This window comes from Tamandua tetradactyla, chromosome 23, assembly GCF_023851605.1.
Source record: "Tamandua tetradactyla isolate mTamTet1 chromosome 23, mTamTet1.pri, whole genome shotgun sequence".
Taxonomy (NCBI): domain Eukaryota; kingdom Metazoa; phylum Chordata; class Mammalia; order Pilosa; family Myrmecophagidae; genus Tamandua; species Tamandua tetradactyla.
The window spans coordinates 10917323-10942215 of NC_135349.1; the positions used below are offsets into that span (position 1 = coordinate 10917323).

Genomic DNA, 24893 nt, shown 5'->3' on the forward strand with positions numbered 1-24893 from the left:
TGGGGACCAAGCCTCTGCCCAAGGGAGCTCACAGGCCAGAAGGAGAGAGTCCCTGACACAGACCATCCCATCCCAGAGTGAGACGCTGTATCCCAAGGCTGGCGGTTGTAGGAAAGGATTCCTGAGTGACCAGATATGTCTGATGGGTCAGGGACGGCGTCACAGAGAAGGTAATATCTGAGATGGGTCCTGAAGATTGAGAAAGAATCTTCCCAGCTGAGGAAGTAGGAAGGATATTCCAGGAACATCTTGAGCAAAGGTGAGCAATTTAGGGGCCAGGACTTCATTGCTGGGTGGAGGATGGGAGAAGGTAGACTAGAGCAGAGGGGGATGAGGCCAGATTATTAGAGACCTTGATTGACGAGCAGACCATGGAAGGGTTTTTCTTTTGGGATGGGCAAGGTGAGGAGTCACAAATACACCTGTGGGAGATGAGTTGGGTGGGATGAGACGGGGGGCAGGGAGGCTATTGTTGGAAGTTTTGGTCGGGGCAGGAGCATTCAGTTTAGGGAGTGAAGACATAGGCTACAGACTTTACAAGGAAAAAATGCCTGGATGTGGAATCTGACCTGATAGGATGGAGTGGAAGGGTTGTTGGAGGAATTAAAACTGCCTTTGAAGTTTTAATTCAAATTGAACAACTAAATGGAGGTGGTACCATTGAGAGGGAAAACACAGAAGGAGCAGATCATGAAACAGGGAGAAGAAAAGTTTATCTTTGGACTTGTTGAATATGAGGCGCTTGTGAGGCTGTGCCCTCTCAGATGGAGATCTCAGTAGACATGTGGCTCTCATGGCCTGGAACTGATGAAAAAGGGACAGAGTCGCAGCCCGAGGTCCACAGTATTCTGGTTTCTGGACCTGCTGTTCCTCTCTCTGTCCAGTGTATTTAAAAAAGGCTCTCCTGCTTTGGCCAGATGCTTCCCCTCTGGAATGCAGAATGCCCAAGAAGTCCCTTCACAACTCGAGGTCTGGACCTGCCTGCCCACAGTGGCACCCAAAGATGTCTGGGTGCTGGGTGGCCCTAGCAGGGTGATGGGAGGTAGCCAAGACACAGAAGCCCACCCTTTTTTAAGAAGTTGTACTTGCTTCCTTCTGTGTTTGTTAAGTGTGCACGCATGTGCATATGTGCATATACCTGCCTGCATGTAGTTACCTGCCCATTTGCCAGGGGCTGCTGGCAGGTGCCCCCCTAAACAGAGCAGGTGCTGGCCTCTCCTTCTGCTGACACAAGGGCAGCTCCTGGCCAGGAATTCCTACAGAGCGAGCAGAGCAAAGGTGGGCACCTGTCTGGAGCCATGACACTAGCTCTCACTGACCTTTGGGCAATGTCTTGGTTTCCTGTGGCTGCTGTAACCAATAACCACAAACTTGGAGGCTTAAACAACATGAATTTACTCTCTCACGGTTGTGGGTACCAGAAGTGCAGCAAAATCAGTACCACTGGGCTGAAACTAAGGGGTCAGCTAGGCAGCCCCACCTCTGAAGGCTCCGGAGAAGCTCTTGCCTAGGGCCAACCCTGGTCATCCAGGTTATGCCCCAACTCAAGCTCCTTAACTTAATCTCATCTGCAAACTCTTTGCCACATAAGGTAACATTTACAGTCTCCAAGAATTATGACCTGGGGGCCATTATTCAGTCTACAACAGGCAGGGTTCTGGAAAGTACTTTCATTTGACCCTCACTACCAAGTATCACTCTCTTCATTTTAGAGATGAGAAAATGCTCTTTGCCAGCTAAGGTGCGAAGATCCTTTGGGAGATCTTCACTGGGGTCCCCTGGCCGAAGGATTCATAAAATTTTTTTGAACATAAAATCTATCCATCATTTAATCAAGCAGCAAATAGTGCAAAACTGATGTCAGCGCTGGATGACTACTGCTGGCTCCTCAGCCCTGCTCTCCCTGGGGTGTCATGCCAGAGGACTTCCTTGGCTGGGCCCCACCTCCCATGAAGATCCAGGCAGCCCTCAGGCGGGGTGAGAGATGGCCTGGGGACAAGTCTGTCTGCAGTCCACGCTAGCTCAGGGACCCCTGACCCGACTCTGCGGAGCTAGGGAATGACAGAATCACCACAACGGAAACCCCTGACGTTCTGGTAGTTCCACTCTCACCTCCTTCCTATCATGGATGTATCACAGCCCCCTGGGAGGCGGGCAGAGAAATAGTCCCCATTTCCTAGAGTACACAGTTGGAAGGGGAGGGGCACGTCCTAGACAGCCCAGCAAGCTCTCGGGTCAGGGGCGTGGGGGTGAGGGTGCTGCCTTCTCACCCACATGGGGTTCAAATGGGTTCAGAGGACAAGGACCCAGTGGCTGAGGACCAAGTCCCATCACCTGCTCATGTGAAAGGATTTTAAAAGCTGGCTGCTCGGACTCGGGGGCTGCCCCCCATCTCAGCATGGACGTTCTTTGCTGCTTGGGCTGCTCATCCTGCCCCCTTCCCTACCAGAGGTGGGACCTGGCACAGATCACTGCCCTTCTCTGGGCCTCACTTTCCTCATTTGCGGCAAGTGGGGGTTTGGTCTAAGTTGGAGCCCAAAGCCTCTGCTGACTCTGCTGCCCCCAAACCTCACTGCACATCTGATTATTTGAGGCAGTCTGGCTGGGACGTCTGGGTTTTTTTTTTGTTTGTTTTTTTTTTTTAATTTTTGCCCCAAAAGAGCACCCAGAACCCTTTCCCTGCCATCAGGGGTTTCTGCCTAGGGGAGTGTGTTTGCCTCGCCTTTCTCAAGGACAGACTAGGCAGTAAGGAGTGGAAGATACGGGGATTCTGGCTTGGAAGGTGCTTTGAGCTCAGGGCAGACATCCTTTAGGAGCCATGGAGCCTATTTCCCGCATTCCAGGAAGGGTTGGCTGGGGCCTGGGAGCCTACCTGGGGGTACCTGTTCCTCTTCCTTCTGTTTGCCCATCTCTTTGGAGACCCCAGACTCATTTGGGCGTCCCCTCCCGATGAGCCACAGGAGGCACACAGCTGGCTCTGAATTCCCCCTTTGTGCAGTGAAGCCAAGTGGGGAGGGGCCGAGCGGACCCCCTGCCCCCATTGGAATGTCGGCTCGCTGCGCCCCCTTCCTCCTTTTCAGACGCCTCCCCCGCTCACTTCCTGAGTCCCAGTGATCCCACCACCACCAACACACACACAAACGCACACACACGCACACGCACACACACACTTCCTGGCGGGTTGGGGCTCTCGCCCGGGACTCGGCGCTCCCAGCCGCCGGGGCTGGGGGAGAAGCGACCTTTTGTTATTCAAATCACACCCTGGGCGTGCGCCCGGGGACCGCGGGCTCCGGCCTCGGAAGGCAGTCTGGTGATTTTGCTCCCCCCGCCCCTCCCCCACCCCGGCGCTCCCCCCCCACCCCCCGCCGGGAGCTCCCGCGCCCTTCCGATCGCGGCGGCGGCGGCGCCCGGGGGCCCCTCCAGCTGATTTCCGGGTCTCCTCGCCCACCCTGGCCGCGGCGGGGCGGGCGTGCGGGAGGTGGCGCGCCTCCCCCGCCCCGGGTGCGCGCTGCGGCTCCGCGCCCCGAACCCCCCTCCCCCTCCGCCCCACCCCCTCCCTCCCTTTCTCCGGTCCAGCCTCGGTGCCGCCGCCGCCGCCTTGCCGGGTCCTCCGGGCCCTGCCGGCCTCGCTCCCCGCAGCATGCTACCGACCGGGCTGAATTAGCCGGGTGCAGCATTTGGGGGAGCAGGGATCTCAAGGGGGGGTGCTCTGCAGCCTCGGTCATGGATGTGAGCAAAATGGTAAGTGAGGAGCCGGGGCTCTGCCATGGAACCCCCCTCCCCACCCCCGCGCGCGCCCTCCCCTTCTCTCTCCCACCCGGTCGACTCGATCCATTGAAAGTTTCTGGATTGTTGATCCAGCCTGTTGGCCCCAACTCCTGGCATGCTGGGGGAGGGAGCCGGGCCAGGATCCCGGAGGCTGCGGGCGGACAGGGATCCCGGAGGCGGACCGGGATGGGGCTCCCGGTTTCCCGCCGCGCTGCCGCCTGGGCTGCCGGGCAGATCTGCCCACACTCCAGACCGAGGGCTCTGGAGCTCGCCTCCCAAATTGGGAAACTAGCCTGGTAGAGGGAAGGCAGGGCTGTGAGCAGGGGTCTCCCCCATCCCCAGGCTGAGAACGGTGGGCAGATTTGTAGGGCGGGGACACAGGTGATTTAACCATCTATAAAGTGCAACAGATGGAGAAATGTGCTAGATTTGCAACTTGTAAACCGGGTCTTCGCTCGGTCTCTTAAGCATCTGACTCCCCATCTTGACTCCCCATTTCAGAGAAGGGCTTCCCTGAAGGGGTCTGTGCCCGCCCCCAAGAGCACTGTAGGAGCCTAGGAGCTGAATAAATTGCTGTTCCTTGATTGAGTCGGAGGAGCAGCCCTCAGCAGGGGGCAGGATGTGATCTGAAGGGCCTCTGGGGTGGGGGGAATCTCAGGGAGCAATGGAGACCTGGGGAACTGCAGGTTTTCCCAGAGGTCCCAGTTGACTTCCACCCTGAACAGAGATTTAAGGGCGCCCTTGAGCTTTAGACCAGGCACAGCCCGCCCCCCACCCGGCCCTACCTCCCATTCCCCAACTCTAAAGGACACGTTTATCAGGTTGGAGATGTCCCCACAGGGGTTGGTGCCCCGTAGGCTTCAGAGGAAACGAGCTGGTTTGGGGAGTGTCTGGGGGTGGGGCTAGAGGTCTGAGTCTGTACCTTAGGGATGAGAAAGTATTGACAGTTGGGTTCATTTTGTACAGAATGTGGCTAGTTCCCCCTACCCCCAAAGATGCCTTTTGAGGCAACCATCACTTCGCATGGCAAAGGGCAGGTGACCTCCAGTCCTGCCTGGCCTTTGGCGTTCTGCACTGGGCAGGATGGGCAGATGCTAGGTGAGAATAGTCTCTTCCTTGACCAGTCCCAAGCCCACTGATCCTGCCCCTGGAGCCGGGCTTTGGGGTGTGGGGCCTGCCTTGGCTCCCATCTTCAGGTGGCCGACTGTGGTGACTGGGAGGCTGGCCCCCTCGCTCAGTTAGCCCGGGTACCATGCAGTCTCGCTTTCGTGGTTGGCTATTGCAACTGGGCCCACTCTGTCTGGGCTCTGGAGGGGGAGGGAGACTTGCCACTCTAGCCTGGTAGCTGGCTGAATCGGATCATCTGAACCAGGTTAGAGCTTCCTTCTGACCCCAACCTCAGGCTCCTGCCAAAGCCTGACTGGTGAGGACAACAGAGACCTGGGTTATTTCTTACACCTCCATCTTCCGCCCTCCTTCTCCTCGTCAAGTCAACGGTATTTATTTAATCCCTATCATTTCTTTAGCAAGTGCTGCTTGAAGGATGCGAAGGTGTGTATTTGATCACCACCTTCTCCCCAAGGCCCTTTAGACTTTAGGTGAGTGGCCTTGAGAAATGCAGGCCCTGGTTGGTGGGCTACAGCTCCAGGGACTGGGGGCTCTGAGAAGGGACCGGGCTGCAGAGTTTAGATGGAAGACAAGGACCCGAGCTGGCTCCCTAAGGCTGGGTAGCTTTGGCTCTGCTGAGAGCAGTGGGGGTCATTGCCTGCTGAGAGAGTTGCCGCAAGGACTGGGCAGAGCCCGTTGGATGGGAGAGGCAGAGAACACTGGGCTGGCGCAGAGGTTTGGGATCAGAAAACGTTGGGATTGTTGGTTGAGCCAGACCGAGAAGGCTTTGAACGTCAGCTAGGGTGTTCCCACCTTAGCTTGTTGGCGCTGGGTAACCTATGGGGAATTTTGAACACAAATCACCAAACAAAGGTGATATTAAATTCTCATAAATGCTAGTGCAGCCCAGTGCCCAACCCAGAACAATTGTTCTCAGCTCTTTGTAAAGAGCACAGAGCATGGACTGTAGCAAGAACCTTACCCACCCCGGGGAATTTGTGCCGGCTTCCCATTCCTGCAGAATGCCAAAGCTGCCTTCCCTTCTGACCATTAAGCCCCATCTCTCATTTGGAGTCCTCAGTCTCGGAGGGAGCTCCGGGGTTGAGCCCAAAGCCAGCGTGTCTGCCACATTGTTGACAGCCCACCATCATCCGCTCTTGCTTATTGCTGAATGAGAAAAAGCAGATTGTAGTTTGCCTGACTCCCTGTGTGATTTTGAGCAAACTTCTTAATCTCGTAGCCTTATCTGTGAAATGAGATTAATAATATCTGCCTTGAGGATCCTGGTGAAGATTGCACGTAATTCTTTGAAGGCATGGGGCCTGGGATAGTCAATCCTCCTAAAAGGTGGCTGCTATGATGATAATGATTTCAAAGTCCCATCTGGCCCTTAGGTGACTCTTGATTCCTCTCCCCCACCCCGCCCCCCTTTATTTTCTTGATTGGCCCGAAGAGCGGGGGATAGGCTCAATTTCAACTGACTGCCCTTTGGACAAATTCTCCCAGGTCTAGTTATCTTTCTGAATGAGGGCACAAATGACTGGGGACAATGGATTCACCAGCTGCTCTGGCCAATGAATTTTTGATGACATCAGATACCTCTGCCCACAGGGGAGCCAGTTGAACCAGACGGACATGAATAAAGGACCAGTACCTTTTGGGGGGTTGATGATAGAGTCTGCGCCTTCACTGAGCACTCAGAACTAAACGTGCCATACTTTTAGGAACACAGTCTGCACTACCTGTTCTTATCAAAGGACATACAGTTTATATAACAACTTCTATTTGTATAGTGTTTTACAGTTTACAAGGCGATTTCACACTAAATGTCACAACTACTCTGTGAGGAAGGCAGGGCAGAAATAATTAGCCCCCTGTTACAGGTTAGAAAACTGGAGTTCAGAAAAGTTAAGCCCAGGAACCCAAACAATGGCAGAACCAAATTACGCATCCAGCTCTCCTGACAACTGAAATATATGCTGTTTTAGTTTCCTAAGCTGCTCTAGCAATTACCACGAAATGGTTCGGCTTAAACAATGGGAATTCATTCGCTCAAGGTTTTGAGGCCGGGAAAATGTCCAAATCACAGCGACACTTTCTTGCTGATGCCCGGCGTTAGGGGCTGGCTGCCGGCGAGCCTTGGCTCCTCTGTCACATGGCAGGGCACGTGGCGGCATCTGTCAGGCTCTTCCTCTTCTTCCCGGTTCCATTTCAGCTCCTTGCTTCCTGGGGCTTCCTCTGTGTCTGAATTTCATTGTCTTATAAAGGGCTCCAGGAACAGGATTGAGCCCCGTGCTGATGGAGGGCGCCCCACCGTAACTGAAATAGCCTCATCACTAGGCCCTACAGTGCATTGACACCCACAGGAATGGATTAACCTTAATATGTTCTTCTGGGGCCACATGCAGTTCCAAACCAACATACCTGCTTATGATATGTGCCCTAAGATAAATAAGGGCAAGGAAAAAAGATTTAGTGACCAGATTCTAGATCAGGACCCGTGCTAATCTAAAAGAGACTTAGCGGAGATGGTGGTCCCTGCCCTCTGATACGCTAGGGGGGTGGACCAGGTGTAGGGCGTCGGGTGGGGTGTCTGTACACCGACTCGGGGCCTCCTAAGTCACTTAACACCTGTTCCTAAAATGCAGGGTCTCTTCTGAGTCCTGGCTGCCTCCCGAGCAAAAGGGAGCCACTTGATCACTTAGATCCATGCGGAGGGGGCAGTGGGCGGTGGGAGGGATGGAGGAAAGGTGATCTAGGTGTCCTGAGTCCGTGGTGGCAGTGGTGGCAGAGTCCCCACTCTGGGCCTGTTACTTGGAGGGGTGGAGGGGTGCGATGGAAGGAAATTCCCTCCCTGCACAAAGTGCACCAGGGACTCTGCCCCCAATGCACCCACAGCCGCTAGTGGTATGTGGGACGGAGGGTCTCCCACTTAGAGTCTGAGCTGAAGGACCTCCGGCTGAAGCTGGGCACCAGGGGACGGATGACCTGCTCGGGGGAAACCAGAGCTGTGCTTTCAACTCTGGGTCACACAATCTGTTTAGTGGGTGGCTGTGTAAGATGGTTTTTTGTTTTTTTAACTATGGATCAGAGTCAAACCAGATCCAAAGCCTCTGACTTTGTTGAGGGGTGGGTGAGAAGTTCAGCTTGAAGAGAACACTCCAGAATGATCAATCCTTGTGGATTCCTATTGAATCGCTGAGGGGCTGTCAGAAGGAAGCAATAGTTTGTACAACTCCACACTGGCTCCAGGAGGTCAGATTTGCTTTTAAGGCCGGGTAGATGTGGGGTGCACAGGACTTCCCCATAGCCAGAGTGATACCTAAAGAGGAGCAGAGCCTCTCTGCATGGCTGGAGCTGCTCGGAGCCTTGGGGGAACCTTGGGGGAACCTCCAGGAACTTGCCAACCTGGAGACTCTGGCTCAGCCCCGGCATCAGGAATGGCGCTCCGAGACCCGGGGCTTCCATGGCCGAGGTCTGGTGTGGCCGGCAGAGGAGCGCTTGGCCTCGGTTGCAGAGGCGTCTCCCTTTAACACTGGCGAGCAGTTCTGGAGAAGCGAGTCCACATATCCTGGGCCGCTGGCTTTGGGCATCTGCCGCCACAGTTTCAGAAGCTCAGCAGGACATCGTGGGGCAGGCCGCTCATCCCAAATAGCCCCTGGAAGAAGATCAGCAGTCCTAAATGATCTTGGCCTCAGCCAGACGCAATGGGGAAAAGAAATCTGTTTTTTGCCTCTTTTTTTGAAGTGCTTAGGAGAAAAAGAGTTTTTTGTTCACCGTATGACTGCTGTTGTTTACTATTACTGATCACAAGAAGGCAGCACCCTTTTAAGACGAGGTCCAGTTGAATTCCATGGGCATGTATTGAATTCTCACTTTACATGCAGACCACTGGATGTGGACGTTAGCATTAGGGAGACAGCTGCAGTGGGCCAAGGTCTCGTCTGTTGAACAGTTTACAGAATGTAGAGAGAGAGATTTCTTTGAAATACCTTAAGTGCAAAGGCACTTTAATAAAGCATCTGAGGTTGACAGAACTCTCACCTGGATTATTCTCTTCCTTACCAGCACCTTGGGAGGCAGGAATTTGTGTCCCTGCTTCACCTCTGAGGACTTGGCTTCAGAAGCCCCTCCCCCCCACCCCATCCCCCCAAGTCACACTGCCAACTGGAGGCCAAGTTCAGGTGCAAATGTGGTTTTATGATAGTCCAGCCCACTGTGCTCTACCATGGAGACACCCTCCCTCCTGTCCCATCCCCATGCCCTTCTCTCTCCCACAACTCGGCTGGATAGTTTTCTTGAAGAATCTGGCTCTGCTGCACCTGTGTGCCTCTCTTGCCTGGAGTGGTCCCAGCCCAAAGCCAGACTCACATAGGCTGGCAGCTGCCCCTGAGCCAAAAGATGCAGGCAGCCAGGCAAAACTCATGCCACCCCAGAGACCCAAAGAAGTTAGGCCAGATGTCTTTTAAGGGAAAAGATCCCCATGTCTCCTTTAGATGCTGAAGTTCCAAAGCACTTATGATTTGGGGGTGATTTCTGCCAGCCACCAGGAGGGGTTGGGATCTGTGGACCTTTTGGTGAATGTAGTGGCTGAGTTCATGTGAGCCTAGCTGAGTTCATGTGAGCCTAGCTGGATTCCATAACTCCATCCCCTGTGCACGGGGTCAAGGAGCAACTTCTGTGTCCTGAGGTGGCCTCAGGTGCCGGGCATGGGCTTTGGAGTCAGGCCCAAGGCTAAATCCTGGTGCTCCCACTTGCCAGCTCTGAGAACTGGACAGGTTAGTTGACCTCTCTGGGCTTTAGTTTCCTCATTTCTCAGATGGGACAGTGTCTGCAGACCTGGGGAAGGGGAGTGCTGAGATGGCCTATTTAAAGCACTTTGCACACAGAAGGCTCTTACTAAGCAGTGGCTGTAATTATTAACATTTCGCTCATTCATTTAGGACAATAAATAAAATCTTAGAGCTCTCGTTGAAGGGGTAGGGCATCCCTTCATTCCGAATGAGCACTCTCATTCTGGGTGAGCTCAGTAGGGCAGGCCAACACGTTAGTAAATAAATAATTGCCATACACAGGATAGGATGCACAAAGTACACATGAGGCAGGGGGCAGCAAGGGAGAAGGTGGGATCAATCAGCTGGCACCTTCAGGAGAAGGTAGGATCAACTAGCTGGCAACTTCAGACACCACTGAAGAAGATGGAGAAGGAGGAGGAGTTCTTCAAGGTGTAAGGAAAGTAAGGCTTTCCAGGCCCAGAGAACCTGTAGGCAGAACCCAAGGAGGTGAATCACCGGGTTGATTCAGGAACTCCCTGTGGTTTGTACTAGGGGAGTAGGCAGACCCTGTCTCCGCAGGACCAGCAGAGTTCCCAGCACAGACCTTTAGTCTAGATGTGGGATCCAACACTCTTTACACCTCTGTCCTTGGAAGAGGAAGCAATGGTGCTGTTTCAAAGAGGGGAGCAACAGTTTAATTGATGACAACACATAATGAATGAATGATTGGATGATGAAAGGAGAAGACATTTCAGTTGAGAGAGAGGCACTGTATGCAGGCCGGTGACAGGAACGGATAAATCCGGTGAACGAAGTTCAAGTAGGTTTGTTAGAAGCAGAGCCAGAAACATGAGAGGGAAAGGGTGAGATATGGGCTCAAGCAAGAAGGGTCCAGGCTATAAGTAGTTTGCAAGTCTCCAGCAGCCCTGGAAGTGAGGCTGTCTCTACTTGACAGCATCCCCTGTGGCTGTGCTCTTTTGGCCGGAAGCCTTTTACACCTCCTTCTGGTCCCAGGGTCTGGAAGCCTCCTTGGCAGTCAAGATTAGTGCAGGAACCACAAAACCTTGGATTGGGGACAAATTTTTTGAAATGAGCATTTCATTAATTTCCTCTTGACTCCTGGCGGGTCTTTGGAACACCCAGTTCAGCCTCATTTTCTGGGATCTAAAATAACTTTCTTTTGTAGTTGTGTCAGAGTGGATGTTTTTGAAAGTTGTCTTCCCAAATCACCGCCTCCCTGACCAGCTTTGAGATCTGCGTCTCAGGCCTTGGTGCTGGGACAGTGATGTTCCCAGAGGTTACGGCAGGTATGATTGAAACACCCAGGCTCCTGGCCACCATCCTTGTTGCCCCATCCACATGTGAAGATTGTCTATTCCATCAGCAAACACTGAGGACCTACTTGGAACCTGTGCCAGACATGGAGAATAAAAAAGAGTATGTAATAGTTGAGGGATTCTCCTTCGAGGAGGTGGAAGAGACAAAGGATTATGAGAGAGGGTGATAAGTGCAATGTTAGAGATTTAAGTAAAGTCCTTTAGACACTCAGAAGCAGGAATCATTCATCCTGCCAGGTGGCATAGGAGGTTTGAGAAAGTTGACATTTCACTGGCCCATTCATTCATTTCTTCAAGAAATATTTATGAATGTCCTCCCTGTGTCAGGTGCTGTTCTAAGCACTTGGGATACTTCACTCAACAAAACACACATAGACCCCTGCCTTGTGGAGTTTACCTCCTGTGGGCAGGGGGGAGTAAAGAAAAATGAGTAAGTTGCACAGCCTGCTGGAAGGTGGCAAGTGATCTGGTAGAGGGGAATAGGCACGTAGCTGCAGATGCCCTAAGGATACTCGGGTGAGAACCGTTAGAGAGGGCTGGGTCAGTCATTTCTAATAGGGGCTTTTCCTCGGCTGGCAGTGGACCCTGGGACCCCTGTTATCTGTTCTTGACCTACAGTCTGGCTGAGACGGTGGACCCCAGTCTCAGCTCCTTCTCAGTGGGAGAGACCATGGCATCTGGGCCTCCCCTTTGACATCTTCCTGCAGCCCGTTCAGCTTTGAGCTACCTTACAGAAACCCTGAAAGTTCGTCAGTTTCCCCCAGACTTCTTAGAAATTAGAGGGAGGACACAGCCGCTTGTTTCCAGCACATCTTCATTAAGAGAGCCTGGGGTCAGAGGAGCCTTCTCAGGCCACGGTCCTGCGTGAGGATTTGGTGCCATCAACAATATAGGAGGCCCTTTCAGCTGAACCCAGGTCACATCCTGGCAGCTAGAATGAGGGTGCGGGTGACAGCATTTAATTCCTGCCATCTTGGATGATTCTGGGAGTCCTATGCTCATGTTCAGGGTGGGGAAACTGAGTCCGAGAAGTGAAGTCTACCCCCTGGCCTCAAGCCAGGATTCCACACTCTGAATCCCAGGTTCTTCTTACAGCAGCTTTTTAAAAATTGTTACTTATTTTATTTTGGGGGGTGCATGGTCTGGGAGTCAAATCCAGGTCTCCCGCATGGAAGGTGAGCATTCTACCACTGAACCACCCGTGCACCCCTACAGCAGCTTTTGACCCATGTTTTGGCTTCTCAGCTCCCAAGGAGGGCCGGCCACAAGGGTGCTGGGTTTAGCCCTCCACACTGCCCCACTTGTGCCCAACCTCTGGCCTTTGACCCTGTGGCTCTTCACCTCCCCTCCCCTGAGGAAGTGCTCTCCTTCACCACTTGAGGAACAGAAGTGAGCGTTAGCAGCTGCTCTGCTTTCTTAGGAAGTCGCATCACAGCTCATGATGAAATCTACCTCCGAAATTAGCAACAACCCCCCTCTCCGTTTAGAGAACTGCTCAGCACATCCTCCCAGCTTCTTCTTCCTCCCCAGGGTTGGAGCAGGAAGTAGCCGTCAGGGCCCCTGCCTGCCGGGTGGGACCCTCCATGCCCCCCTGAGGGTCCGAGAGCCTGCTGCGCCCACCCACTCTCCTATCCCATTTCTTTGGCTCCGACCTGAGATCAGTGCGACCTTGGCATGGATTCTCTGTTAATAGGGACCTCTGTTCTTGGAACCTAGGGCTTTCCAACCACCTGTGTGTTCTTATCGGTGGAATGAGTGAATCGTCCTCTCCAGGGCTGGAAGGCTGGATTGCTGGGGTTGCTGGCCCTGGAGTGAGAAGATCTTGGTTCCAATTCTGGCTCTGCAGCTTACCTCCTGGGTCATCTGGCTAGCTGGGCAAGTCCCTCAATCAGCCTGAGTCTCAATTTTCCCCTGCATTCAATAGAATAAACAGTCCAGTGTTGCTGTAAGGGTTAATGAAATGATGTATCTCCCCTTCCCCCCAAATTTACTTCTCCCATGAGTCTTTCCACCTTGTGAATGGCAACTCAGTCCTTCTAGTAGATCTGGCAAATAATCATGGTGTCATCCTTGACTCTTCTTCCTCATGCCCCAGGTCCAGTCAGTCTGCAAATCCAGTCAGCTCTGCCCTCAGAATATATTTCAAATCTGACCATGTCTAAGCATCTCCACTACTGCCAGCCTGGCCCCGTCACCTCTTGCCTGAATTCATGCAACAATGTCTTCGTTGCTATCCCTGCAGTCTGTTCTCAGCACAGCAGCCAGAAGGATTCTCGGAAAAAAAGTCAGATCCAGCCATTCCTCTACTCAGAACTTTCCAGTGCCTTCCCGTTCTACTCAGAATAAAGACCAGTCCTTAGTGGCCACAAGACCCCATGTGAAATGGCCCCTCCCCCCTCTTACCTCTGCACTCCAGCCACGCTTAACTGCTTGGCTGTTCCTTCTGTCATCTTCATGGGCTCTTGCATAGGACCTTTGCATGCCTGCTCCCTCTGCCTGGGACTCTCCCCCCAGATGTCTGCAAAGCTCAATTCCTCATCTCTTGCGGACCTGTGTTCCTATATCACTGCCTCAGTTCAGTCTTCCCTGATGACTCTTTGTACAATGAAAACACCAGCCTGGGATGTCCCATCCCCGTTCTCAGCCTTATTCTATTTCCATGGCACATATCACCATCTGTCACCATGCATTTTATTTCTGTGTTTAATGTCATTCTCTCCTAAGATCTGTGAGGGCAGAAATTTTTGTCTTTTTTGTTTCACTGCTGTATTTCTGGCAGTGCCTAGAATGAATGAATGAATGAATGAATGAGTAAATAGGGAAGACCAGAAGAGATCTGGGTAGCCCATGAGAATCTTTTAATTAACATAAACATAAAATAAGGTTACAGACCAACTAACACCACAAATATAAATATGTTTTGCATGAACCACTTCAAAGATACAAATCTTATACAAAGAATCAATAATAGAGTGGTATGGGGGAAAACTACTATTGCATAATATGGTCTGTATTTAACAGGAAGACATCACCAGTATCACAGCAATACTAGGGGTAAATAATTGCAGGGAAGGGACAAGAGTTAAGGGGAGTTTGGAATTTTCTCTTTGGTGAGGGGGCAATTCTCATGGGAGCAATGAATATTGTCTAAAATTGAGAGTGATGATTGCACAACTAAGTGAGGATACTGTCAGGCATGGACTGTTTATTTAGGACATTTTCCATGATGCCCAATGGACGGAGGTGGCCTAAAAGGGTACAAAGACTAAGAAGTAGAATGGCAAACTGAGGTGTATACATATGATGAATATGGTGCAGCTACAGGGAGAAATGAAGTCATAAGGCATGCAACGAGGTGATTGAACCCTGCGGACATTGTATTGTGCAAAATAAGCCAGAAATAAAAGGACAAATATTGTATGGGCTCTTTTAGAACATGTAAGAAAATTCGGACCTAGATTGTAAGCTTTTATAGAAATCACATTTATACTGAGCTTTAAGTGTTATTTCTAGATTCTGAGATGCTGTGCTGTATATGTATAACCTGGTATCTCCCTGGAACTTTGGGTTACCTGTGTGACAGGTAGAGTTGGAATTTTGCTGCTCTGAAAGTCGGCATTGCTCCATACGACAACTATTAAAGAAACTGAAAAAGACCTTAGCCTTCAATTAGCGATAACAATGAAGCTGATCAGGTTGGGACTAAGGTAAATCAAAATACAGGGTAAAAGATGACAGTGTCTGTATTTTAGAACTTCACCTACTGTATGAGACCAAAGGTAGAGAGCTTTATTTTGTCCAAAACCTAGAGTTTCTACAGCACACTAACTCAGCCTGTCTGGACAGTTCATTTAAACATCCCAAACACAAGGATCCCAGAATGCGAATGGAAGTCTTGTAATTCTGTGTAGCTTAATGCAATACCTGGATACATTTCAGAGTATATTGGGCAGGTAATTAAAAAGTATCAGCAAAGTCCCTTGAGAGACTGGAGAAAAAATATGGAACTATTAAACTTTCTTGCCTGGGAAACCCCAGATACTCTCTCAAACACTAGGGACTCACAAGTAAACAGGCCAAGGCCTTGTTTTTTTTTTTAATCTTTATTAATAACATACAACGTGACCATTCTTAACATATGAATATTCCATACTTGGTGTGCAATCAGTAGCTCACAATATCATCACATAGTTGTATATTCATCACCATGATCATTTCTCAAACATTTACATCACTCCAGAGAAAGAAAGAAAAAGAAAAAAAGAAAAACTCATCCTTACCATACCCCTTTCCCCTCCCTCTCATTGACCACGATTATTTCCCTTTACTCAATTTAGTTTAACATTTGTTCCCCCTATTATTTATTTATTTTTAATACATATTTTTTACTCATCTATCCATACTGTAGATAAAAGGAGCACCAGAACAAGGTTTTCAGTCACACAGTCACATTGTGAAAGCTATATCATTATACAATCATCTTAAAGAAACATGGCTACTGGAACACAGCTATACAATTTCAGGCACTTCCCTCTAGCCTCTCTAATACACCTTAAACTAAAAAGGGGTTATCTATATAATGCATAAGAATAACCTCCAGGATAACCTCTCAACTCTATTTGAAATCTCTCAGCCACTGACACTTTATTTTGTCTCATTTCTCTCTTCCCCTTTTCAGTCGAGAAAGTTTTCTCAATCCCTTGATGCTGAGTCCTAGCTCATTCTAGGGTTTCTGTCCTATGTAGCAAGGGAGGTTTATACCCCTGGGAATCACATCCCATGTAGAGACAGGAGGGCAGTGTTGCAAGCCCTTGATCTTGAGGCTTGCTCTTATGAAACTTATTTCTATAGTGGAGTAGCTAAGCCTATCTATAATAATGCCTAAGAGTTACTTCCAGAGAACCTCTTTGGTTGCTCAGCTATCTAAGTCCAACTATGCAAGTAAAATCATTGCCCTCCCCTCTACATGGGACATGACATCCAAGGGTGTGAGTCTGCCTGGCAACATGGGACATGACTCCCAGGGATGAGCCTGGCCCTGGCACTGTGGGATCGACAATATCTTCTGGACCAAAAAGGGGGAAAGAAGTGTAACAAAATAAGGTACCAGTGGCTAAGAGAGTTCAAACAGAGTTAGGAGGCTGTTCTGGAGGCTACTCTCATGCAAGCATCAGCTAGATATTGCTAATTGCCACAGGTTACCAAACCCCAACCAATATTCCTGTTAACCCTAAAGAACACCAAGGGATCTATCTGAGACCCTATAGAAGTTTGCACATGCTAAGTTTGTTTTTCAGAAACCTGAAACTTTCAGATGGTTACTAGGCCGGAAAAGTCCTGAAACCCAAAGGTGCCAGTCTCTTCAAGAACATCAACCAGTTCCATCTCCCTCTCCCATATTGTTGACACCCCTTTTCAACATGAAAAAAGTTAGAATGAACATAGCCCCAATATCCCTAAAGTTTGGGAGAAGGATCAAAGGAGAAGGAGGAGTTAGTAACAGAGAAGTTAGGATTTAACAGATGAGTAAGACTACTGAATCATATTGATATTTCCTAATAGTCTCCAGTGTCGTGGAGCAGCTAGAAGAAAAAACCTGAAATTGTGGAACTGTGACCCATACCGAACTTTGAAATCTGTTCTATAACTAATTGTTAAAACGCGCTTTGAAATTTATTGCTTTTTTGCAAATATGTTTTATTTCACAATTAAAAAATGGAAAAAAAAAAAAGGGTGATAGAGAGCAGGGCTGTCCCTGGCTGTGTAAGTTTTGGAAGAAAATAGGTGACCATCTGTATTGGGCCAGTTCTATAGTTAGCCAGCCTCCTTGGGAGGAGAGCTATTTTTCTGAGCTTTATGTAACAGATGTGGTTTTGTATAAATCACACTTCTGTAAACTGAATCCTTTTTTAAATGTACTAGCGGAGATTGCTATTTGAAGGAAGCTGAGGCCAAATTCTTTTGTAAAATCAATAATAATTTCCAAATTGGTACTTAGTGTCAAGTCACATTTCCCCCCCACACACAAAAAAATCCATATTTATTTAAATCAAGGTATGCTTCTGAGAGCTGACGAAGTCTCTTCATTTTCCGTTTTTCCACTGTTTTCATTATTCCCTCTTTCCTTGCCCCCACTCTTCCTGCTTTTCCTTTGAGTTTTTTTTCTTTAGACTCTGACATAAAATGTTCTTCTATAACATGAGCAGAATTAAGCATATGATGAGCAGTGCCCCCTTCCCAGACCACCTGAATCCACCTCTGGGGGTGGAGCAAAGAATCTGTTTGGAATATCCATCTATGTATTAGGGTGCAAGGTTAAATTCCCAGGTGATGTCCATATGCAGCCAGGTGTGGAAGCCACCTCCTGAAGAGACAGTCATGCTATTTCCCCTTCCCGTGTACCATCCTTACATCCCATAGAATGGATAAGTCTAGACAGGTTCCCTTTGGGACTTTGCAGAAGGTGGCTGTTGTGAATTTGGCCATAGACTATTACAGAACTGGCTGGTTTGTTTGGGAGCTGGAGTTGGGGCTCAGGAATCCCCCCTTTTACTACATCATCTCCCATGTTGACATTTTAAGATAAGAACAAGGTTCTCTGGCCACTGCCTGGTGGAGCTTTGTTGAGGTGTTCTCCAGAACATCTGCCTGAAGTGAACTTGGGCTTCACCAGCCTCTCTACCCAATCTCTATTTCCCTTCCAACTGGAATGGGTCAGAGAGAGCACAACTCTGCATTTGGGGCGTTGGTGGACAACACAAGCAACTAAGAGCCAGCACCTGCTGCTTTGACAGCAGTAGAAGGTTCCTCTGGTCTTCAGGAACCAATTCTAGATCTTGTGGAAAATTTGCTCCTTTTGACTCTCACCATAAGATTATAGTAACTGCTAGAAGGGCAGGTGGGGCTTTTTAATAAGATGAGAGAAGTTCAACTTTAAGGTAACAGATGCGTTGAGATCAGAGCAGGGGTTTAGTGGATAGGGTGGCTTGGCTAAGAGTTCAATTATAACCATCTAAATAGTCAAACGTAGAACTTGTACCTGACCAGGTAAGGCAGGTTCCAGCACCACTCTGTATGTCTCGACCTCTTGAAGCTCTTTTGTCTACCCGTGAAGTGTGTCCTTCCTCGGTTAGATGACCGTACTCGAAAGCTCTTCCGAGGGCTAAACGTAATTATTCAGTCAAACCTGGTATTCACAGATTTGAATGAGCCAAACCAATACATTGGAGGATGTCCAAATTACAGAATTATTTGCTGGAGTCAAATAAATTATTTCCACCTAGCCACAACTTGGGCATGTGAAAGGAGGTTCTCTGTATTTACAAGCCTCATTTCAGGCCAGTTGGATTGCAGTTGTGTGAAGACGAGCACCTGAGGCAAGAAATGAAGCTGAGGACAGGGCATTGGGATGGGTGATGCCGAAACCGTGTTGGAAGGTTTGGCTCTCACTCTAGGGTCCTGAAATGGGAGCTCCCATGGGTAAAACTGCATTCAAGGAAAGTTACACTTACTGCTTTATTTGGGGTCGACTGTGATGGGGATTGGAGGTAGGGGGGCCGGGTATATAGTGATACGGCGTGAAATGGGGGCTTTGGAGGGTCTGAGGGATGTTAGGGAGGTTGAGGCAGCAGGACTTGGCATTACCTGGTTACGGCAAGGGCTCCATGACTCATTCATTTGACACACGGAGATGCTCTTATGAAGAGGGCTCTGTAAGAGATACAAAGCTGAATAATGGCTGGGTTCCCGTGCTCCAGGAAGATCTGTCATCAGGGGCACCTTGTCCTTGTGTCTTGAGATGGTCAGAGAAAAGTTGCTCTGTGTTAGTAAAAGAGAAGAAACACCACTGACCTCAGAGTTGGAAATCTGGGGAAGTAAGAGAATGGGGGAGGGCCTGGAAAGAGGACGCTCAGGAAGTTGGGCAATGCTGGTGGTTTGAGGTGGACACAGCCCAGGGTTGCAGCTTTTGTGGACCAGCTGACCCTCCGGAAGGCTTTCCTGGAAGCCCAGGCAAGGGCACTGCAAAAGGCCCCCAGCCTGAGCCAGGGGATACTGAGTGACCAGGACATGTCTGATGGGGCTTGCCCAAAGGGTGACCACCAAGAATTCTCTGGAGTTCATGGCATTGTTGTGCTAGGGAAAGGGAGCTGAGGCTCCCTCCATGACAGAGAAACTACTGAGCCAGCCGGGGAGGGACAGCGTTCCTTTCCTCAGCCACAGCTCCATGCCTGTGTGAGAGAGGGCGAGCGGACCAGCTTCTCCTTCCTAAGACTTGGTATTGAGTACTTAGTCCTTGTGACCTCCATTGTAGGACCTTCCGAAGGCCTAAGTGGGCATCCCAAGGTTGTCAGAAGACCTCTTCTGGGGAGATACAGCTGGCATACAGAGAAAAGGAGTAGCCCCAAGACACCCCCCCCCCCCAAAACCGGGCAGCTCAAGTCAACAGGCAACATAAGCGTTCATGGTGAGCTGTGCCTGAGGGCGTGGCAGGAGGTCCCAGCTGACGTTTGCAACAAGAAATGAGGGTGGTAAGGCTGGGGCTGTGGACATGTGGGACCCTCGCCCGCTTTTCCTCCAGACACATGGGGCGGGTGGTCAGCAGGCTCGATGCCACCGCCCCCTTCACCTCCAGGCCAGATGGTCTGATTACACAGGCGCAGGTGGGAGAGAGCTATTGGGTGGAGAGGAGATTGCTTGTCTGGGGCTTTTGAGTATTCTGGATGGTTTTCATAGGAGGAAAGATAGGTATTTCCTCTCCGGCACCCCCATCCACTCCCGGTCAAAGCCTAGGGCATCGTTGTCTCTCTGTTGTAGTCTCGGGGAAGGCACCTCTGGTTGGGGCTGGGCGGGGGAGCTGCTGGTCTATATAGAATCACTGGGAGGAGGAAATGAAAAGCCTCGAGAGGGCTGAGGAGTTGTTCAATGTCTCGAGAGCGGTGCTGCTGAGCCCTGGGAGAGGGGATGTCCGTTTGCCGGCCAGACCATCTCCCAGTTCCTCTCCTTCTCTCTCTGCCCCCACCACCCTTTTCTTTTTATATTGCTTTTACTATAGTTCTTGTTTTATCTCAGATTTAAAGAAAGCAGGCTGTTAGTTAATATCAAAAAGTTAAGCTCTGCATGCTGACATATAGCACAGTGAGTAATATATATCAAAGGAATAGAAATACTTGGAGTTTTTTTTTTTTTTTTTTTTTTTTTGCATGAGCAGGCACCAGGAACCAAACCTGCCCTACCTGGAGTTTTTAATGACCTCTTTATGGTAGTTAAATACACAACACATAGAAGTTAAACCATTTTAAAAGGTACAATTCAGTGGCATTAAGTCAATTCACAATTATCACCACTGTCTAGTTCCAGAACTTTTTGATCACCCCAGAAGGAAACCCTGTACCCACGAGGAGTCACTCCCATCTCCCTCCTGCCACAACCACCAGGGTGCTTTCCGTATCTATGAATTTTCCCATTCAGGGTTTTTCATATAAATGAAATCATGTAATATGTGGCCTTTTGCTTGGGCTTCTTTTGCTTAGCGTAATGTTTTCAAGGTCTGTCCATGTTGTAGCAGGTTTTTCATTCTATTTTATGGTTGAAAAACATTCCACTGTGAAGACAGACTACATTTTGTTTTTCCATTCACCCATTGATGGACATTTAGGTTGTTTTCACCTTTTGGCTCCTGTGAGTAATGCTGCTATATACATTCATGTAGAATGATTCAGGTTTGGTATATTCCTAGGAGTGGAACTGCTGAGTTGCATTTTAATTTTATGTTTAATTTCTTAAAGAATAGCTAAATTCTTTTCCATGGACTCTTTTCCACAGTGACTGTACCATTTTACATTCATTTACATGTATTGCCACCATGAGGGTTCCAATTTCTCCACCCCTTGCCAATGCCCATTACTTACTGGGGGATTTTTCCTTCCAATTTTAGCCATCCTAATGGATATGAAGAAGAATCTCATTGTGGTTGTGATTTGCATTTCCCTAATGACTAATAGTGTTAAGATCTTTTCATGTGCTTATTGGCCATTTGAATATCTCCTTTGGAGAAATATCTATACAAGTCCTTTGCCCATCTTATAATTGTGTTATCTGTCTTTTGTTCTTGAATTATAGATGTTCTTTATATATTCTGGATACTAGACCCTGATCAGAGATATGATTTGCAAACATTTTCTGCGTTTGTGTGGGCTGTCTCTTCACTCTCTTCACAGCAGCCTTTGATCATAAAAGTTTTGATGAAGTCCAGTTTATGTTTTCTCTTTTTTTGTTGCTTGTGCTTTTGGTGTCATATCTAAGAGACCATTGCCAGATTCAAGATCAGGAAGATTTTCCCCTGTGTTTTCTTCTAGGTGTTTTATAGTTTTAGCTTTGTATTTAGGTCTTTGATCCATTTTGAGTTCATTTTTGTATGTGGTGTGAACTTGGGATCCAAAACTTCATTATTTTTCTAGCTGAATATCCAATTGCCCAGCCCTGTTTTTATCGAAGAAACTGTTCTTTGCTCCATTGAATGGTCTTGGCACCTTTGTTGAAAATCAGTTGGCCATAGATGTATGGATTTACTTTGGAACTCTTAGTTCTGTTACACTGAGCTATTTATCTATCCTTATGCCAGTAGAACAGTGCTCTGATAACTGTAGCCTTGTAGTAAATTTTGAAATCGTGTGAGTCTTCCAACTTTGTTCTTCTCTTTCAAAATGGTTTTGGCTGTTCCGTATGAATTTGATGATTAGCTTTTCCATTTCTGCAAAGAAGGCTGTTGGAAATTTGGTAGGCATTATATTGGATCTACTCACCCCCCCCCCTCCAAACTTCTTAAAATTATGGTAAAATATGCATAAAAATGGTTAAAATGAAGTTTATGTGAAGGAAACAATTCTGTAACACTGAGTACATTGACAGTATTGTGTAATTTTCACCTCTATTTCCAAAACATTTTCATCATCCCAGAAATTCATACTCATTAAAGAGTAACTCTCCGTGCACCACCCCCCACCCTGTAACCACTGTTCTGCTTTTTGTCTATATGGATTTGCTTCATATAAGAGAATTCATACTATTTGTCCTTCTTGTGTCTGACTTATTTCACACAACATGATGTCTTGAAGGCTTATCCAAGCTGTAGCATATACTAGTCCTTCATTTCTTTTTATGGCTAATAATATTCCATTGTGTGGATAGACCACATTTTCTTTATCCATTCATCTGTTGATGGGCTTTTGGGTTGCTTCCACCTTTCTGCTGTTGTGAATAATGCTGCTTTGAACATTGGTATACAAATATCTGTTTGAGACCCTGTTTTCAGTTCTTTTGGATAGATACCTGTATGTAGAATTGCTGGGTCTGTTTAATTTTCTGAGAAACTACCACACTGCTTTCCACAGCAGTAGCACTAAACCATTTTACAGTCCCACCAACACACACGTATGAGGGTTCCTATTTCTCCATACCCTTGCCAACACTTGTTGTTTTCAGTTCGTCTGTTTGTTTGTTTTTAATAACAGCCATCCTAGTAGGTGTGGAGTGGTAGTTTTGATTTGAGTTTCCCTAATGGCTAATGATGTAGTAAGCATCTTTTCGTAGACTTATTGGCCATTTGTGTATCTTCTTTGGATAGATTGGGTTGTTTGTTTCTGTTGTTGGGTTGTAGGGGTTCTTTATGTATTATGAATATTACTCCTTATCAGATATTTGCCCCCATTATCTCTTACCCTACTCCGCTCAGGCTTTCGCCATTTCTCACTTGACCTCTAGAGGAGGTCAGCAGTGACAGCCTCTTGTCAAATCCAGGAGCTAATTCTCAGCCGTCATCTCATGCACCCCTCCAGCATATGATGGTCAATCACTGCATCTCGCTTGAAGTACTTTGCTCTCTGAGAGGCAGCCGCTCCTGCTCAGCCTCCTTTCCCAGCTCCTCCTGGCCTCCCTGACTTCGTCGGCAGGTCCCAGGGCCCCATGTGGGCCTCTTTATCCTTTTATTTACACTCCCCACGTTCAGCCTTGTGGCCTTGAGCACCCACTCTAAACTGATAACCCCCAGATCACTATCCCCAGCCTCGACCTCTCCCACCTTTCTATCTTCCCCCCACACACACACTTTTTTTTTTCTTCTCAAAGATTACCACTCATTAATAGTTCGGTGTATGTTTTTCCAATTGGAAGTATTTTCAGCTTAGAGTTGTCCAGCTTAATTTCTGTACCTCACTTAGCAGTTAGCATAAACCTGATACAAGCTGATAAAGTTGTTACAAAAGTGTTTACCTGGGAATACGATGCTAGGCATGGCCTCAGGGGCCGGTGGCCTCTTCCGGTCTCTACAGCACTATCCTTCACTGCTTCCTCCTAGGGTGATACTTCAACCTCGGACAGACCAACTAGTCTGCTGTACGCTTTGCTCCGCTCACGGCAGAAATGCCCTTTCACTCATTTTTTGCCAATCCGTGCCCATCAGGATGTGCAGCCCGCATCCCAAGCCCGATCACGAACAGCCAAGGTCCTGGTTCCTCCCCCAGCAGACCTGCCTCTTCCCCAGGCCCCTGCTCAGCCTTTAGTTGCTGATGCAAAACACGCAGAGGCGTCCTTGAGTCCTCTCTCTCTCTCACGCCCACCTCCAAACCGTCAGCACATCCTGACAGCCCCACCTTCAGAAGGGACCCTCGTCTCCATCCCTCACCCCCTGCTGCCACCAGTCTGCTCCACAGCAGTCTGCATGTCCAGCCGGGATTGTTTTAATAGACTCCTGATTATTGCCCCTGCTTTCTCCTGCTTTCAATTCGCAGTACTGCAGCCCGAGTACCCCTTTATGGGAATATGTCGGATTGTGTTAATCATCTGCTTACCGTTCTTGCTATGGCCTCCAGGAACCCTCTGTGATCCAGCTGCTTCCCAGCCTTCCTCTTGCTCTGCTCCCGTCCCGCTGGTCTAACTGTCGTTCCTCAAACGAGCCAAGCACACTCTGCGCTTTCTAAAACTGAGGCAGAATTGTCCATTTTAAAGTGAACAATTCAGCTGCCTCTAGGGCATGTACAATATTGTGCAACCGTCACCGCTGTTTAGTTCCAAAACGTTTTTGCCATTAAGCATGCATTCCCTATTTCCCCCTCTCCACAGCCCCTGACACCCACTAACCTCCTTTCTGTCTCTGTGGATTTGCTGATTCTGGGTATTTCATATAATGGAATGACATAGTGTGTGGTCTTTTGTGTCTGGCTTCTTTCACGTAGAATAATGTTTTCAGGGTTCATCATGTTGTAGCATGCATCAGTACTTCCGTCCTGTTTATGCCTAAATAATATTCCACTGTGTGCACACATCACATTTTGTTTATCCATTCATCCATGGTGGGCATTTGGGTTGTTGCCACCTTTTGGCTGTTGTGAAGATTGATCAACATGCATGTATAAGTTTTTAACGCCTGTTGTGGATTTTTTTTTCGGGGGGCTCAACAGTTTTTTTAATGCAATATTATTGAGGTATATTCACATGCCATACGATCAATCCCAAGTAAGTAATCCATGGCTCGTAATCATATAGTTTTGTATTCATCGCCACAATCAATTTTAGAATGTTTTCATTACTCCAAAAAGAAAACCCAAAACAGTCCATACCCCTATTGTTGACCCCTACTAGTATTGAGGTGGTGCATTTGTTACTGTTGATGAAAGAATATTAAGACATTACTGTTAACTATAGTCCATAGTCTTTATAGGCACATTTCCCCCATATACCACCTTATTAGTAATTCCTTGTAAAAGTGTCATATTTGTTCTGGTTCATGAAAGAACTTATTATATCTGTAGTATTAATCTCAGTCATTGTCCACCACAAGGTTTGCTGTGCTGTACGTTCCCCTATTTTAACCTCTAGCTTCCCTTCTGGTGACATATTTGTTTCTAAACCA

The 24893-nt window shown here is 48.5% G+C and overlaps 1 protein-coding gene across 5 annotated transcripts in view; it reads left to right on the forward strand.

Annotated features, from left to right (window-relative positions):
* HIP1 (huntingtin interacting protein 1) overlaps positions 1-24893 on the forward strand; it is a 154802-nt gene that overhangs the window by 59972 nt on the left and 69937 nt on the right. The window contains exon 1 of one of the 5 annotated variants that reach the window (XM_077140921.1): positions 3643-3741. The exons of the other annotated variants lie outside the window; for them this stretch is intronic. Coding sequence (XP_076997036.1) covers positions 3724-3741 — 18 coding nt within the window. The 5' untranslated portion in view covers positions 3643-3723. Of the gene's footprint in view, positions 1-3642; positions 3742-24893 lie in introns of those variants that run through there. 5 annotated transcript variants of the gene reach the window in all.